The sequence below is a fragment of the Pipistrellus kuhlii genome, unplaced genomic scaffold (assembly GCF_014108245.1).
Source record: "Pipistrellus kuhlii isolate mPipKuh1 unplaced genomic scaffold, mPipKuh1.p scaffold_m20_p_15, whole genome shotgun sequence".
NCBI classification, from domain to species: Eukaryota; Metazoa; Chordata; class Mammalia; order Chiroptera; family Vespertilionidae; genus Pipistrellus; species Pipistrellus kuhlii.
The window spans coordinates 10637143-10653347 of NW_023425460.1; the positions used below are offsets into that span (position 1 = coordinate 10637143).

General features: G+C 57.1%; 1 protein-coding gene across 6 annotated transcripts in view; it reads right to left on the minus strand.

Moving 5' to 3' along the window:
- ADAMTS14 (ADAM metallopeptidase with thrombospondin type 1 motif 14) overlaps positions 1 to 16205 on the minus strand; it is a 78022-nt gene that overhangs the window by 18507 nt on the left and 43310 nt on the right. For 3 of the 6 annotated variants that reach the window (XM_045581758.1, XM_045581757.1, XM_036438221.2), the window contains exons 5-11: positions 10844 to 10927; positions 9999 to 10155; positions 7664 to 7769; positions 5884 to 6027; positions 5180 to 5312; positions 4060 to 4173; positions 1835 to 1983 (exon numbers count right to left, since the gene is read on the minus strand). In XM_045581758.1, the coding sequence (XP_045437714.1) occupies positions 1835 to 1983; positions 4060 to 4173; positions 5180 to 5312; positions 5884 to 6027; positions 7664 to 7769; positions 9999 to 10155; positions 10844 to 10927 (887 nt within the window). The remainder of the gene's footprint in view (positions 1 to 1834; positions 1984 to 4059; positions 4174 to 5179; positions 5313 to 5883; positions 6028 to 7663; positions 7770 to 9998; positions 10156 to 10843; positions 10928 to 16205) is intronic. The other 3 variants (XM_036438223.2, XM_045581759.1, XM_045581760.1) reach the window with 2 other exon arrangements.

Below are 16205 nucleotides of genomic sequence, written 5' to 3' on the forward strand. Positions count from 1 at the left end.
GTGCCCTTGACCGAAGTCGAACCTGGGACCTTTGAGTCTGCAGGCCGATGCTCTATCCACTGAGCCAAACTGGTTAGAGTGGCAGCTCAGCCTTTTAGACTGGCTTAAAGGAGGCTCTACTAACTGATCAGCTACACAGGGCCCCCTACTGTGGGGGCTGCTGAGCTCAGAGCCTGCTGTCACTGGCTCCCTCCGTGAAGCATATGCCACCTGTTCCACTGGGAGGGACGGGGGAAGGAAAGAGATGGGGAAGATGGGAACAACTAACCCTCCCAACTGGGCTGGAAGAGACGTCAGCTGTATTCATCTTTGTATTATAGTCTTTCAAATGTTACCCAGGCCTGACATATAATATGAGCTCAGTACATGACTCTCCTATGCCTACAAGCCCCACTGACTATGCAATCTTTGGCAAGTCCCATAGTTTTGCTGTGCCTCCACTTCCCCTTTAAAGGAGGGACCACAGTACCTCTTATTTTACCTGCCTCCCGAGGTGTCTGTGAGGAATAAATAAGAACAGGGATTTTAAAGCAATCTGTACTCCCTGCTCCATTAAATGCCAAGGATCCAGTAAGATTATCGTGTATTTGAGCGCACCGGGTTATGGGGACTCTGCTGGGGAATTACGGGGGTCCATGCAGGAAAGTGCCAGCGCCCCACCTGGCACAGAGCAAGTGCGCCACAGTCCGGGATGGTTTTAACCGCAGCTGTCGTTTATTAGTGCTTCATCTGAGCTGGGATGCGCTGAGAGCACACATATGACTTCACTTAAGTCTCATAAAATAAAGTTATCATCACGGAGGAGCCAGTAGCTGGTGGCTCTGATCAAGGGGACCACTACCCACTGTGACGGGAAGGTGGTTTATCGGAGTGGGCACCACTGGGCCTCGCTCTGACTCCAGCTTCCATACTCTCCCCCCGCCCCCTCCCCCCCAGGTGGAAGGCACAAGGCCGCTCCTTTTGGTGCCTGTGTGGGAAAGGTCAGTGCCACCATCTGACCAGGAACAGGCTGCTCCAGGAGGTAGTGCGTGTCCCATCCCTGGAGGTAAACAGCCGAATAGGTAGGACCTATTCTGAGGATGCTGGGGAGGAAAGAGGGGGGATTTGTTACTGAGCCACCACGACGCTAGGACCCTGCCAGCCTGCAGTCCTCACCCCATCACTCATTGCGTGAGGCGTGGGACAGGCCCTACCCTGGTGAGGTTCAGACCCCTGGGTCCTAGAGCCAGCCCCCACCTCTCCTCAGGCTGCTGTGAGCCTGGGAGATGCAGTGCATGCCGAGCTGGCGAGCTGGCGCTCAGAAGTTCAAAACCACGGCAGGGGTCCCCACAGAAGGGATGATAAGGGGGAAATAGAAGGCGCCCTCAGAATGCTGAAAGTTGGGAGGGGTGAGAGGGAGGACTGTATATTAGAAGGAGGTAAGTTAAGAAAAGTTAGTTTTGTTTCATGTGGTAGAAAACCAACTTGGGGAGTGTATTCTCCCGAGACGTGATGACTAAGCAATTTAGATCAGTGTTTTCTCCGAGGTTAGCCAGAGGCCCAGGGTCACAGGAGGGCTTAGAGTCTTGGGCCCCCCAGACTCCCAGGGAGAACTTCTGCACACGCGTTTGAGAACGGCTGGTTCAAGCCTATTCTCAGACGTCAGACCCCGTGGGCGATGCCAGCCCAGGTGGGAGGCTCTTCCCCCTCCCACATGGTGGGTCCTCACCATTAGATACACAGCCCCCTGCAGAGGTCCTGCTGTCTGTGCCCACGCCCCACTGCCTCCCCTCCAAGCCCCTTGGGCCTAAGCAGAGGGGACCCTGGTGCGCCCGCCCCAGCGAAGCATACTCACTAGGGATTGTCACAGCTCCGGCTGCGGGATCGCACCCCGCCCCCGCACGACCGCGAACAGGACCCGAAGTTGGTCCAGGAGCTCCAGCCGCCATCCTGGCCGTAGGTCTGCTCTGGCGACTTCCATATGCAGTGACCTTTGAAGCACCACTGGGACGGAGCAGAGGGCACAAGGTCACTCGGAGGCCATGCCATCTAGCCCTGCACGGAGGCTGCCCAACGAGGCACGTGGCACAGCTGGTGGGCAGCACGGGTGAACCCAGAGAAAGGGCCATAAGGAGCACAAGCCTCAGGTTACACAGAATCCCACCAGCGCTATGAGCCGAGTGACCCTTTCTGAGTCGCTTCCTCGACTGTCCCACGCAGGGAAGTGTCAGCGCCCACCAGCCCAGGGCCGCCGCGGGCACTTGGGGAGATGGCGCCTGCACACACAGCCCTCCAGAAATGGCAAACCACACTACTAATGACGATGATGACCATGCAATTATTTGCTCACCGACCCAGGATAAACCGAGGTCTGCTAAGGGAGAGAAGACACAGTCTTCCTGCACTGGACGATCCAGAGTCCATCGTGGCTCGCTACCTCGAAATCGCCATCCAGGGGCCATAAGCAGGTGTGCCTGTGGGAGGCAGGCCTGCCCCACGGGGAGACCCATCCATGCATGGAGTCCGAGAGGCCTGGGTTTGAATCCCAGCTCGGCCGCGACCAGCTGTGTGCGCTCTGGTGTAACTTCTCCTCGCCGAGCCCGCCTCCCCTCCTCTGTTCAGTGGGCTGTTCTAAGGACTGAAGGCAGTAACACCTGCAGAGGCCTCAGCACAGGGCCAGGCACAGAGGAGGCTCGGCCACAAACCCCCTTGCCTTCTCCTCTAAGGCCACCAGGAAGAAATGCAGCAGAGCTCTCCGGGCTCCTTCCACAGGTACCTCAGCGGTTCTCAGCCTTGGAGCCACCTGGGACCTTCAAAACCCCCATGCCTTGGCTGTGCCCCAGGCCAACGGACTCAGAATCCCTAGGGGAAGGGGTTTCTCAAAGAAGCCATAACAAGATGTGTTCTCCCCAAACCATAACATGCACTCCCTTCAAGTGTACAATCCAATGAAGGTTCACAAAGTTGCAGCATTGTGCAACCGTCACCACAACCCAACGTTAGAGCATTTCCATCGCCCCAGTGAGCGCTCGTCCCAGAGGCTGTCACTCCCTGCTCTGGGGGTGGGGACTTTTAAAGCTCCCCAGATGGTTCCAATTGCGGCCAAAATTGAGAGCCACTGATGAACTGTTATGTGACACAGTGACAGGAGAGGGCCTGGAACGATGGTGACATGTGGAGGAGCCATACTGTCTCCGGAATCACAGCCTGCTGGGCTAAGGGAGGCCCCAGATGGGAGCAGGAGGAGCCTGGTGAGGGCAGACGACAGAGTACAGGCTGGTGCTGGGGTGGGGGTGGGAGTGAGGTGTCCCCCAGGGACTGGGTTCACAGCTGAGGCTGAGTAATCATCACACCTCTCTCAACGTCTTGTTTCTTCCGAGCTCTCACGTGCTCTGACATGATCAGTAACTTCCAAAACACACGAAGACGGGCAGTATGTGTGGTCAGGACTCAATAGGGTCCAGAGAAGTTCAGTAAATGGCCCACGGTCACCACCCGGAGATTCCAGCAGAGCCAGCCACAGAGCAGAGGTGGGTGTCAGAACCCAGCTCAGGGCTCCCACACCTGAGCATGCGGTCCCTCTGCCAGAGGAAGCCCTGGCCATTCCAATGCATGTGGGAGCAAACACACAGAAAGAAAATACAGGAAAGGTCAGGTTTTTTGGGTTGGGGAGAGGGGATGTGTGTGGGAGAAACATCCTGGGGGAACAGTAGGCAGGACACCTGGAGTCCTCCCTTCATCCCTTCTCTGCTAATCACTCCCTGTGTGACCTCCACAAGTTCCTTAACTTGCCTGGGCCTCACTCTCCTCATCTGTGAAATGGGAGCAAGCATTTCCTCCTGGTGGGCTATGAGGTGAAGCCAAATTCTGCCAACTAGGGAAGCAAAGGCTGTGGTGTGGGATGTGAGTGTGCAGGAGTTCGTGTGAGGCCTCCCATGTGCACGGGGCTCCCATCTGTTCTCTTACACTCCCCCCCACCCCACCCCCCACCCCCCACACACACACACACTCATTACACACTTGGTGAGGAGGCAGGGGCTCCCCTGGGCTGACCCCAGAAGCCGCTCCCGCTGCAGGTACCTTGCCTGGCGCGCACTCGGTCCCGTCCAGCGGGGGCCCCTTCTTGGTCTTGCAGAAGTACGGGTTGTCAGGGTGGCTGCACCACAGCTGCTTACAGGGCTCAGAGGTCGTGAACTGCGTGGCAAAGGGCATGGGGTCACCCGGCTGGACTGGCTCCCCAGCTCTGACCAGGGGGCAAAGGGCAGTGACAGAGAGGAGGGAGTGGTGGGACCTGGGAGGCAGGAGCCGCCTGTCCGGCCAGAGCCCCACAGACTCTCCAGCCCAACCTTCCCCAGGTGCCAGCAGCCTCCACTCACCCCTCCTCTCTCCCACAGGGCACCCGGCAGGGCCAGCCACAGCCCACACTCCCATCTCCCTCCCACGCCTCCCTCTCGGCCTTTGCCACTGAGTGGGGATTAGGGTTTGAGACTCTAGGGAGGCTGTGCCCACCGTGCCCCTGAGCCGTGCACCTTGCCACCCAGCCCAGACAAGGCTGGACTGCCACCTCCCTCCAGTTTCACCCAGTCATGCCACAGGCTGGCAACTGTGTGTTTCCGATTGTCACTATGTCCCAACTTCCTTTTCTCTCCTATTAGCCCCACCAGCCAGACAGCCATCCTTACAAATACAGCCGTTGGGCATTAAAACCCCATGGTCTCTCCTAGGCTGTGTGTTCACTCCAAAGCAGAGACCACGTGTCCCAGTGTGGCCTGGGCAGTGAGGAAGTGACCATGTGCAGGGCCTTCTGGTCCTGCAGAGCTGGTGGGGGGTGGGGGGGTGAGGCTCTCAGCTCAGTGAGTCACCAAGGCCTGATCCCTCAGAAAGCCCCTGCCCTGGGCTGTCCCCTGCTCTGAGCCAGGGCCCTGGTGAGAGACTATCCCATCTTACCCAGGGCTAACGTATTCTCCAACCACTGCCCGCGCCCACCCCTCCACCTGGGGCTGGGTGGCAGGTAGGTAGCAGAAGGTGGCAGGGCCTGGGGCTGGTCGTCCTGAATCTCCCTGATGGAACTGAACCTTTGGCCCCAGCTCCAGACAACAACCGGCCCAGCTGGGCAGCAGATGTCCTGTGAATGACCAGCCCGGGTCACAGAAGGACACCATCCGGGCAAACCGGCGGGCAGAGGCCAGCGGGAACTCACCGCGGAGCAGGTGTGGTACCCGGTGCCGAAGTCGAAGCGGCACTGCTCGTCCATGGAGTAGTCGGTGCCAGGCAGCTCCGGGGGCTGGGGCCAGGCAGGTGCAAAGGGGTCGTCCAGGAGGCAGTCGTAGGAGCTGCGGGCGAAGACAGGTGGTGAGCCAGGCTGGCGCGGGAACCCTCAGGCTCACGGGGCAGGAAGGCTGGCAGCGGTCCAGCCCTCTGCCCTGCGCGGTGTCTCATCGCACAGGGGCCTCGTGTCCACCGACTGCGTCTGAGGTGCTCCGGGGCATGGGCACCCAGGGCGGGGTTAGAGCCCAGCTTGTGGCTACCTTACAAGCCAGTTTTGCCTGAGTTAGAGGAACACGCCAAGGCCAAGATGAAGGGGTGGCTCCTGGGCAGTTGGAGGGCTCACTGCACTGAAGGTGGAAAAAGCCAGCGAGGTTAGGGCAGTATGTCTGCCTGTACCTGTCCCGCCCAAATCTCCTCTGTGCCCATTCTCGGCATCGCACTCACAAGTCTAGCACTTGTACTGGCCTCCATGCCCCTGGATATGGGACAGCTAACCAGACACTAATCAGCGAAGCTGTGGATTGAGTGTGCTTCCGGTGGCACGGCACTGAGAAGGGAGATGACTTGGGGGAGGGGGGATGAGGTGGCAGGCCGCGTGCTCCCCGATCCTGGGCCCCAGAGGCGGAGGTGACGTACGGAAGGTAGCGGCTGAGCTCCAGCTTGCTGCAGCGGGACCAGTGGAAGCGGTGGAAGGCAGCCTGCACCAGGGGGGCCATGACGCTGCCCAGGCTGGTCTCGTCGGCACAGCCATTGCCCTGACCGTCATGCTCCATGCCGAGCCTAGGGAGGCGGAACAGAGGGCAGCCTCCAGTCACGCCCCGGGAGCCCACCCCTGGGAAGATTGGGGGAGGGGGGGTGCGCCAGCGGTGGGAACGCTGCCCTGACCAGGCTTCAGACTGTGCTGCTGGCCTCAGTTTCCCAACCAGGCAGTGGGGAGGACCATCTCTCTGGGTGGAAGCTGAGGGTCCACTCTGTCCCTCAACAAGGCCAGACTCATTCTTCTCTGATTTCTACTCTCGGACACTCGGCCCAGGGCACCCTCCCTGGCTGCCCAGCCCATGGGCTGACCTCCCACGGCAGAGTCTGCCTGTGCCTCCACTGCAGCTAGCCTGCCATGACTATCTTCCCACCAGGCCTTGGCCTCCAAGTGCAAGGCCAGGTCTCATTCAGTTCAGTTTCAACCTCACTGGCTGAGTCGCTTGTGCCAGCCTCTCAAGCTTCTCCAAGACCCCGCAGTACTCAGCACAGAGCTTTGCCTACGCTATGCACCTACCATAGGACAGCTTACATTTCCAAGTTTGCTCTTCACACTTAATATTTAACGCCAAAGCCCAAAGGTTCTAAATTCTTAGAGACATGCAAGTGGCTGCATGTGGCCTTGACCACTAGACAGACACACGGTCCTCCTGGCTTGACCCCTCCACATGGAGAGGCCTCCGCTCAGTGAAGAGGGAACGTTCCCTGCCTCTCCTTGCCCCCTCCCCGCAAAAAGGAAGACAGTTTCCTGGCTCCAGAATGTGTGGAACCATCAGCTTCCAGTGCAGGAAGGGACCTCCGCGGTGGCTCTGATGCCAGCCTCCGTGTTGCAGACGAGGAAACCAAGGACCAGAGAGTAGGTACCACCTGCCTGGGTGGCAGAGCTGGGATGGAATCTGCATGGGCTCCCGTGCTGGCAGGATGGATGCAGAGAGGAGCACGGAGACTGTGGATGGCACACCCAGCCCCTAGGACAGGCCCACCCCGCTCCTTCCCACGACCCTCAGACTGCAGGATCAGCCCTCCCTCTTGTGGGCTGATGAGTGTGAACCTATGGGCAGACATGGCTGGGAGGCACGATGATGGCACGTGCAGGTCACCACCTGACATATCAGATAGAGCTGACTGGCTTTCTCCCAGAATGTATATATATAGCTTCTCGTGTGCTTCTCTGTCCTGTTCTCCACGTAGGCCCCACTCCTAGAACTGGGCCTGGCACATGGTAGCTACTCCAGAAATATAGGGTGAATGAATGAATGAATGAATGAATGAGTATGCTCTCTACAAAGCCCAGGCTCAAAGATCAAGCAAGCCCGCCATAGCGGAGCACAGTGTGGAACTGGTCTCAAAGGGTCTCAAAGTGTGAATGGAATTGGGGGGAGGGGAGTGTGGATCGAGACCACCTAGACGCTCACCACAGCCTATCGATGGGACACTGACATTGACCTTCTCAAAGACAGGGCCACATCTGGTCCCCCATCCCCTAGGCAGGCCCAGAATTGCTGTCGGGGCCCCTGGGCTGTCCCCCGACTCAGGGCAGAGCCTCACTGAGGGCAGCTCCTCTGGCATCTCCCGAAACACTGGCACCGGAGCCCGATCTGGGGCAAAGCCTCCCCCACCCACAGACTGCCTCAGAGCTCGCCGTCTCGGTGCCACTTACACATGACCGGTCTCGTGGGCCACCACGAAGGCGGAAGAGAAGCCGTCCTCGTGGTTAAGGGCGCAGCTTCTCAGGGGGTGGCACATGCCCGTGACAGGTGCATACCCTGTGGGGAGGGGAGGGAGCAGAGAGAGAAGTGATGCACAGTGAGATAAGACGTGCCGAGCAGGCCCAGCAGGCCCACAGGCCATTCTGGCCTGGCCTCTGCTACAGGGTCCCTGGAGCAGGAAGCATCCTTGTGAAGTCCCACCTGCAGGAGAGCAACCTGGACCAGCTGCCCCATATCCAAGGCTTCTCTCTTGGCTGCCCCTCCCCGTCCCTGTCGGCCATCCTCTAGCCGGGCAGTGGGGTTTCCAGACAGGCCCAAACCTGCTCACGTCTGACTTCTACGTCCCTCCAGCCACCCAGTCAGTTGGACATTTAACAAATAAGCCTCTTTCAATGGGGGGCTAGGGGTGCACTGTGTTAGATTCTATGGGGAAAACAGAGGAATCAGATCCAACCCCCCCCCCCTTCTCCTCTCTGCCACACACCCACACATTAAGCAGGGGTCCTCAAACTTTTTAAAGTGGGGGCCAGATCACGGTCCCTCAGAGAGCTGGAGGGCTGGACTATATGAACTACTAATTCCTACTGTAACACCTCAGCTGCGCTCACTGCCCAAAAAACCTGGCGGGCCGGATCAGACTCCTCTGGGGGCCGCATGTGGCCCGCGGGCCGTAGTTTGAAGATGCCTGGAGCAGGTGGCTTAGCAGACACACTCGGGGGGGGGGGGGGGGGTAGCTTAGGTGTGGCCTGCAGGGCCAGAGTTCGAGGAACACAGGGGTCGTGCAGGGGGATCTGAGGAAGGGGATGGCTTCAACTGAAGGGCCTGAGGGATGCCTCCGGCGGCACAGAGCTGGGCCTGGAAGAAGGTGAGACATTCCCATGGGTCAGGGAGAGAGCACGTGGTGGAGAGAACACAGGTGACGGAGCAGGCACGGCTGTGAAGGCTTTGGGTGGCCATGGGCATTGCAGTGGGGCTGGGATGTGCCAGCAAATAAACAGCAATTGTGGACAAAGCCTATGGTGCAAGGGGCCTGCTTCCCAGCCTCCCCTGGGGCCTAGCCTGGGCTGGGACATGGACGTGGCTGGGGAAGGCCTCGGAGGAGGAGGGAGAGGAGAGAGTGCTCCCTGCCTGGGCCTACAGCTACGAGACAGTAGGCCCTGTCCTTAGAGCTGCTGAAGTGCTCTTTTATCTGAGGTGGGGGGTGGGGGTGGGGGGCTGGCGATAAATAATGAGATGTGGCAGTGGGCAGGATGTTCCTGAAGCCTCTATTATCCTGAAGGTCGGTGATGTACTTGGGGTGCAGGGTACACATGTGTCTAGGTATATGTGTGTGTCTGTGTCTGTGTACATGTGTCTATATGTGTCAATGTGTCTGTACATGTGTTTATATGTATGCATAAGTTCCTGTCTGTGTATACATGTATCTGTGCACGTATATCTGTGCTGTTTGTGTGTAGGCCTGTACATGTGTGTCTGTATGTTTATACGTGTGTGTATGTGTATCTGTATGTGTGTGAAAGCCCACATTTGGGGCTTCAGGGATTCAGACAAGGAGCTCTTTGGCAGAGGCATGGCTGGCAGATGCACTTCTAGCATCAAACTAAAAAAAAAACACAGAAAGCCCTCAACTCGGAGCCTAGACAGCCAGGCCGAGTCTCAGATCTGCCTCCTCTGAAAAGCAAGGACACAGGCAAGCCTCTGCACAACCGGTGCCTCAGCTCCCCCACATGGAAAACTGGGGGTGGTCAAGGCTCCGCGTGTTCGCAGAGCGTTCGAGTCACACTCTGTGCAGACATTTCATGCACCCTCGGCCCTTCTAGCAGCCCTGGAAAGGAGGAAGGCAAACGCTCCAGTTTTTCCCATTCTGCTGCAAGGAGGACGCAGGGAGGTGACGTGAGCTTGGGCCACTGAGCTCGAGAGCCGTGCAGCTGCAGGCAGAGCATGTACTTCCTTCCCAAAGCCCACAGGAGCCGCCCTCGGTGCACACGAGTTGGATAGGACGGATGAATACAGTGAGGGCGGACGATAGCAAGCACAGAGCCGCCTGCAGGCTCAACCAGGATAGCAGGGGCCAGAGTGGGGACCCCTTCACTTCCTCTGACCCTCAAGAAATCCTTGCCAAGCTTGCCCACCTGTTCGTCCAGGTCCTGTCTCTCAAGTCTCATGGGCCTCTTTGCTGACGGGGACCTGGCCCCTGACCTCCGAGGGTGGCCCCAGAGCGGGCGCAGCCCCAAGCCTCAGCCTGTGGCTGGCACTGCACGCACCTGGCCCAGGCGAGCACAGTACCTTGCATACCTGAGGGCCCAAAGTCCTGCCGGGTGAGGAAGATGACATGGTCGTGGTGCTCTGCGTGGCCTGGGTCCTGGCGCTGCTGAGAGTGGGCCCAGCGGCACACCTGCTCCAGGCTGCGGGAGGGGTTCCCACGCTCAATCAGGCTCAGGGACTGCGGGCCGGAGAGTACCAACAGCAGAGTGGTGGGTTGGAGCCCCCAGACCGCAGGGAGTACCCGACACCCCCCTCCCACTGGCAGAGGAGAACTCTGAGACCCACGGGACTGCAGTGCCTGTCACAAGGTCCCTAGCTGCCCCAAGGTCCCTGACTCTGGCTGCTGCTGGCATTCCCTCCTGCTTTTGGGAATGTTCATGCACTGAGCCCTGCACGGGGACACCTGTCTGTTAAGAACTGGTCACACATGACCTCTAATCCCTCAGCTGACCCGCAGGCAGGTGGTTCTGAGCGTTTCCTCTAATATATTCACTGTTATGTAATCTTCACAAAAGCCCCTGGAGAAACATGTGTTGCTACCCCCATTTAGGGGAGAATGAGCATCTGGTCTACGATGGCAGAGCACAGGCCCGCAGCTCAACCATAGCAGGACCTGCTTGGTCACGGTCCCTCTCCAAGCCCTGCTTTCCCCATCAGTCCTCCAGGGGAGGGACCCTCAGCTTTAAGGATAAAGGATGGTCCATATAACATACCGAAGGGAACCCAGGAGTCCCTGCCCACCGTCCCCAATGCCTCTGCCACTGAAGCCTCCTGGCACTGCCCCCTCCTGACACCATAGCTGGGACGATGCAATGGCCCCACACCCCTTCTCTTTCCAGAGCCTTCCTGCTGACAGGGGGGCTTACTTGTCGGTAGCCAACCATGATCAAGCGGACAAGGGCAATGTTAATGTGCGTCCCCAGGGACTCGTCGTGGTAAATTTCATTCACCTGCAAGGAGAGAAGAGAGTGCAGTTTTGGGGGACACAACGGGTTATGAAGGGCCTTCTATGAAACAGGTACTGGGCCAGGTACCTGACACACCTTCTCCCATTTCATCCTCACCATGGCCTTTTGAGCAGGCATTTGATAAAAATCAAATATATATTGATTTCAGGGAGAAGGATATATAGAGAGAAACATCAATGATGAGAGAGAATCATTGATCGGCTGCCTCCTGCACGCCCCCTACTGGGGATCGAGCCCACAACCCCGGGCATGTGCCCTTGAGCGGAATCAAACCTGGGACCCTTCCATCTGCAGGCCGACACTCTATCCACTGAGCCAAACCAGCTAGAGCTGAGCAGGCATTCTTACCCCTACTTTACAGATTAAGAAACCGAGGCAGAGAGAGGCACAATGACCTGCCCAAGGCCATGCAGCAAACAGAGCTGGTATTCAAATCCTGATTCCAACTACGAGCTCTCTCCTCGGAGCCGAAGTGTGAGGGGCCTGGTCTCAGGCACTCTGATGAAGGCTCTCGTCTTTCCACATCTCTGAAGAGCCCTTCTGGGATGTCATCTGGGTCAGGTCGCTCCTTCTCACATCCTGTGTGCCTTTCCAAGCGCCACTAGGATCGTTCCTCTGCCCTGTGGTGCCTGGGCGCTCCTCCAGGCCAAATCCAGGCGGAAGCGCGCTAGGACTCTGGACCAGCAGCAACATCACATGGGAGTTCGTCAGAAATGCAGAGTCTCAGGCCCACTCCCAAGTCAAGGTCTGCATTTGAACATGCTCCCCCGTGCTTCTCAGGCATGGCCAAGTTTAAGGAGCTCTGCATTGGATAACTCCCTTGTCCCATAGCCCAGGGACCCAGGGGGCAATGCTTGCACAGTTGATCAAAAATTGCAGTCTTCTCCACTCCCCTGTTCTCACCACTTCCGTCTCTCCATGCCCTTTAGCTCATGAGCAAAGTACTGAGCCTACAGCCCACAAAGGAACTGCTGTCCACCAAATGGAGAGGTGCATTGAGGCCAACCTGACATGTGAGAGTCCCTCGGGGAGGGGAGAGCGGGGAGGGGGACTGGAGGCCTGCTCCTGTGCTGACAGGGCCCTCCTGGAACAGCCAAGGACAGAGCCGGCTGTGGGTGCAGGGCTGCAGCAGCTAAAGCTGCAGGCGTCACAGAGCCCCCGCCCACTCTCTCTGTGCCCGGAACTGGCAGCTGCCCCAACTCATGAGCACGCAGTCTTAAGACTGTAAGCACCAGGCTTCCACCAGGGTCTGCCTGGCATCCACGTCTGGACCCAACTGTGATCAAAGATTGCTACCCACTGTGGGACAGCAGATGCCCCAAATCCCCACCACAGGGAATGACGGGAAGCCCAATGGGTGGCGGTGCTTCCTTCCACCCTCCTCTCCTCCCCAGCATCATGGAAGCCAAGTGTTCAAATGCATAAAGAGATGATGTCCTTCTCAACCCCCCTGCTCCTGATTTATCCTAGAGCTGAGGGGTAGGAAATGTGAGAAAATGTGAGATCCAATCAGCCGCACACACATGTTCTCCCCAACAGAGTTCCAACCTAATGATTCTTTGCTGATCTGAATAAATTATCATTTATCTGCAACAGAATGACTTTTAAATAACTTCAACATCTCAGCCCCTCCAGCACTGGGACACGGTCTTCCTTCTACAAGGGGGCGGGGTCAGTGTCTCAGACCTGCCTGAGATGCCCTAGAGCACGTGTCAAACACAAGGCCCTCGGGCCAAATCCGTCCCGCCAGGCCTTGCAATGTGGCCTGCACCGTGCTGTCATCACTGCACTCCGCTGCGTTTCCATCACATTGACAGTTTATTACTGTTCAGTAAACCATTCGGCCCGCGATTTAGGCTGGATTTTAGATTTTGGCCCCTTCTCTGATTGAGTTCGACACCCCTACCCTAGAGGCATGAAGGCCAAGGATGGTGTCATGGGCAACCCACACTCTACACAGCCTCATCTGTGCCCCACACAGACACATGTAAACCCACCAGCCTCCCAGGGGAGGGAGAGGGAGTGGTCACTGGGATACTTTGGGGGAGGGGTACATCTGCAGGGCCTCTGGCACTTGGAAGTACCCAACACCACTTCCCTCCTGCCTTCACCTCTCTCCAAAATGGACCAGGCAAATTGCTGCCAGAATCTTGCAATGTTACTCACTTCTGTCCCCACACTCAGCAGGCCAAATGCTCCACTCCTGGGGACAGATGGTGACCAGTCTCTTGGGGACTTCTCTCCAAGCTCATGCCAGCCAAAGAGAAAATCTCATAAGCAGCAAGAGAGAAGGCAGATCGCTCACCGAGGCACGACCAGAGAGTGAGGACAGGTTTTCAACAGTAGCACGGGAGACACTGAAGTGGCTCCATCAAAACACGAAGACAAAGAAACGTCAACCTAGAATCCTGGGCCCAGCACACTATTTTTAAAGAACCATGATGAAATTAAAGCATTATCAAATTAAAAAAAAAAAAAAAAAACACAACAAACCACTGGATTAGTTACACAGATCCCACCAAAGGATATACAGGAGAGGAAGATGGAAAACAAATTTTTAAAAATGGCCTAGGGTATAAGAATGGAAGAATCGTTTTGAGGCTGTGATAGGAGCGGGGTTTGGCAATGAGATAGTCTGGTCTTTTCTTGTTCTAAGTAAGGATAATAAAAACAAAGTAGTTCTCACCGAACCCTGTTTGGCTCAGTGGATAGAGCGTTGGTCTGCGGACTGAAAGGTCCCAGGTTCGATTCCTTTCAAGGGCATGTACCTTGGTTGTGGGCACATCCCCAGTAGGGGGTGTGCAGGAGGCAGCTGATCAATGTCACTTTCTCATCGATGTTTCTAACTCTCTATCCCTCTCCCTTCCTCTCTGTAAAAAAATCAATAAAATATATCAATTAAAAAAAAAAAAAAGTAGTTCTGAGAAGTAGAGGTGGGCTTGGCTCTGCCATGCCAAGTCTCCTGGTCCGACCTGCCTCTGGGGCCCTGGCAGGCTCATCTGCACTCACCCTTATCCACTGTGAATAAGGACTTCAGGGCTTACATCCAGCTGGACCTACCATGAGGCCCTGAGCAGGCCAAGGAGGAGGTGAGTGAGGGCTACTATGTCCAACCGGAACTACGGAAGCCGCCTGGCACATGGGTTCTACTTACAGTGCCAAGCTGGTGCCAGAGCCACAGTCAATAAATGCAGCTACCTGAGAGGCCCGCCCCAGTCCCCTGGAACACACACAGGCAGCCCCCTGACAGGCTCCAGCCTGGCTGTGCACCCAAAGGCCAGAGCGGAGGCCAGAGAGGCAGCGCAGGGGAGCAGGAATTGCTTCGCATGTCAGTGGGCACAAGCGTAACAGCTCCAAGATACACCCACCGGGCAGAAAAGAACAGTGTGTCTGGTCTCCTTGCTGCCATGACACAGCCAAGTTCAAGGTGGTCTGCCAAGGCCCCCAGGTTAGGGTTCGGCATCACATCTTGGCCTGGGATGCCCACTGGGTGTGCACCAGAAAAACAAGCAAAAGTCAGGACTCTCTCCGTCCAAGCGGAGACAAGACTAGTGGAGTAAGTGGAAGCTGGAGAGTGCTGAGGCTGAAGGGATAGCGGCTCACTATTTACTGAACGCGTCCTATGTGCCACGCTCTGCTGAGCTGAGGGCTTTGCATACAATCTCCCGACAACCTTATGGAGACAGGAATGATTCCCTTTTCTCAGGCAAGCTAGCTGAGGCTCAGAGAGGTTAAGCAGCCTGCCCAAAGCCATCAGCTGGGAAGTGGGAGGACCAGGATTAGAACTCAGATCTCTGTGACTCAGCCACTACACCCAGCTGCTCTCCAGAACCAGCTCCTGTGGCCAGCTCGTTGGGGTGGGCTTTCTCTAACCTGGGAGAGAAGAGGAGGGAATTTACAACTCAGAGGAGGAAGGCAGGTCTTCAGGCACCCTGGTCACCTGAGCCCACAAGCCTGGCTCAGCTGACCATGGCATCCGTGGGCAACAGAGAGAAACTGAGCTCCTGGGGGCCTGGGGTTTGCCAGGCAGCCCCGATGGCAGACACTCTGTCTCCATCAGCACACTTGTGCCCTTCAATCCGTATTTCCTCATCCTTACTTCAGAAAAGAGGCTTTGTTTTCAAATAATTTGCAGTCTTACCGAGAAGATATGAGATGCAGGGTGAGATCGGAAGAGAAGGTTCAATGGAGGTAAGCTCAGAGCAGGCCAAAGGACTCGGGGTTGGTGAACCTTAAGCCGGGCCGGCTATGGAGGGGCAGGAGTAGGGGTGAGGGGGGGTGTCTTCTAAGTCAGGGATGGGGAAGGAGAGAACTGCCCAGGGGCCAGGAAGCAACAGGCAAGGAGGCAGCTCCGCAGAAGCGGGTCAGAAAGAGAGGCTGGCCCTCCGGGTATCTCAACCACATGCTCTGCACCTTCTAGAACCTACTTGCTAATATCTCTCCTGTGCACCCGACTTCTGAATCCCACAAAGGCTTTGCTGGGACCGAATGCAGGGTGGAGGTAGATTTCCACATCCAGTAACCAGGCAATGCTGTCAGCCATGGACTTGCTACAAGAACCCCTTCCCTGTCCTCCTGTAACCCTCACGGCCAGGATCCGGCCCAGCCCGGGGAGCAGGGAGCAGGGAAGGAGGGACTATTGGAGTGGGAGCTCTAAATCCGTTTTCCTGCCCAAAGGGAGGGTCAGACTCTGGGTGCCTATGGCAGGGGTGCAGCTGGAAGGGGAGCCAGGCCCAGGAAGCTCACAGGAGGGCAGCTGGCAGCCTTCCCTCTGGACCCAGCCTTCCCTCTGGACTTCTCCTTGGTGGGGCAGGGACAGGGGGCCCAGCAGAGAACGGTCCCCGGCCAGCCCCAAGTTTCCCCACTCCCAGGGGACATTGTTCCTGAGGAGGCAGGGAGCAGAATGTGCACCTATTCTGTGGCAGGCAGGTTCCAGAAGGTCTCAAACAAGGAGGGGCAGGCCTGAGAAAGCAAAACTTGGGGTCTAAGACCGCTGTGCCCAAACGGGAAAGAGCGAGAACCGTCATCTTAGGACGGGCTCAGCCCACAGCTGCTGTATCACCCACTGAACCCTCCTAGCAGCCTGCCCGGAAGGAAGTACTATCCCTTCTTTGCTTTGCTTTTTTAAATATATCTTTCTTGATATCAGAGAGGAAGGGAGAGAGAGAGAGAGATAGAAACATCAATGATGCGACTCACTGATCGGCTGCCTCCTGCACGCCCCCTACTGGGGATCAAGCCCACAACCTGGGCATGTGCC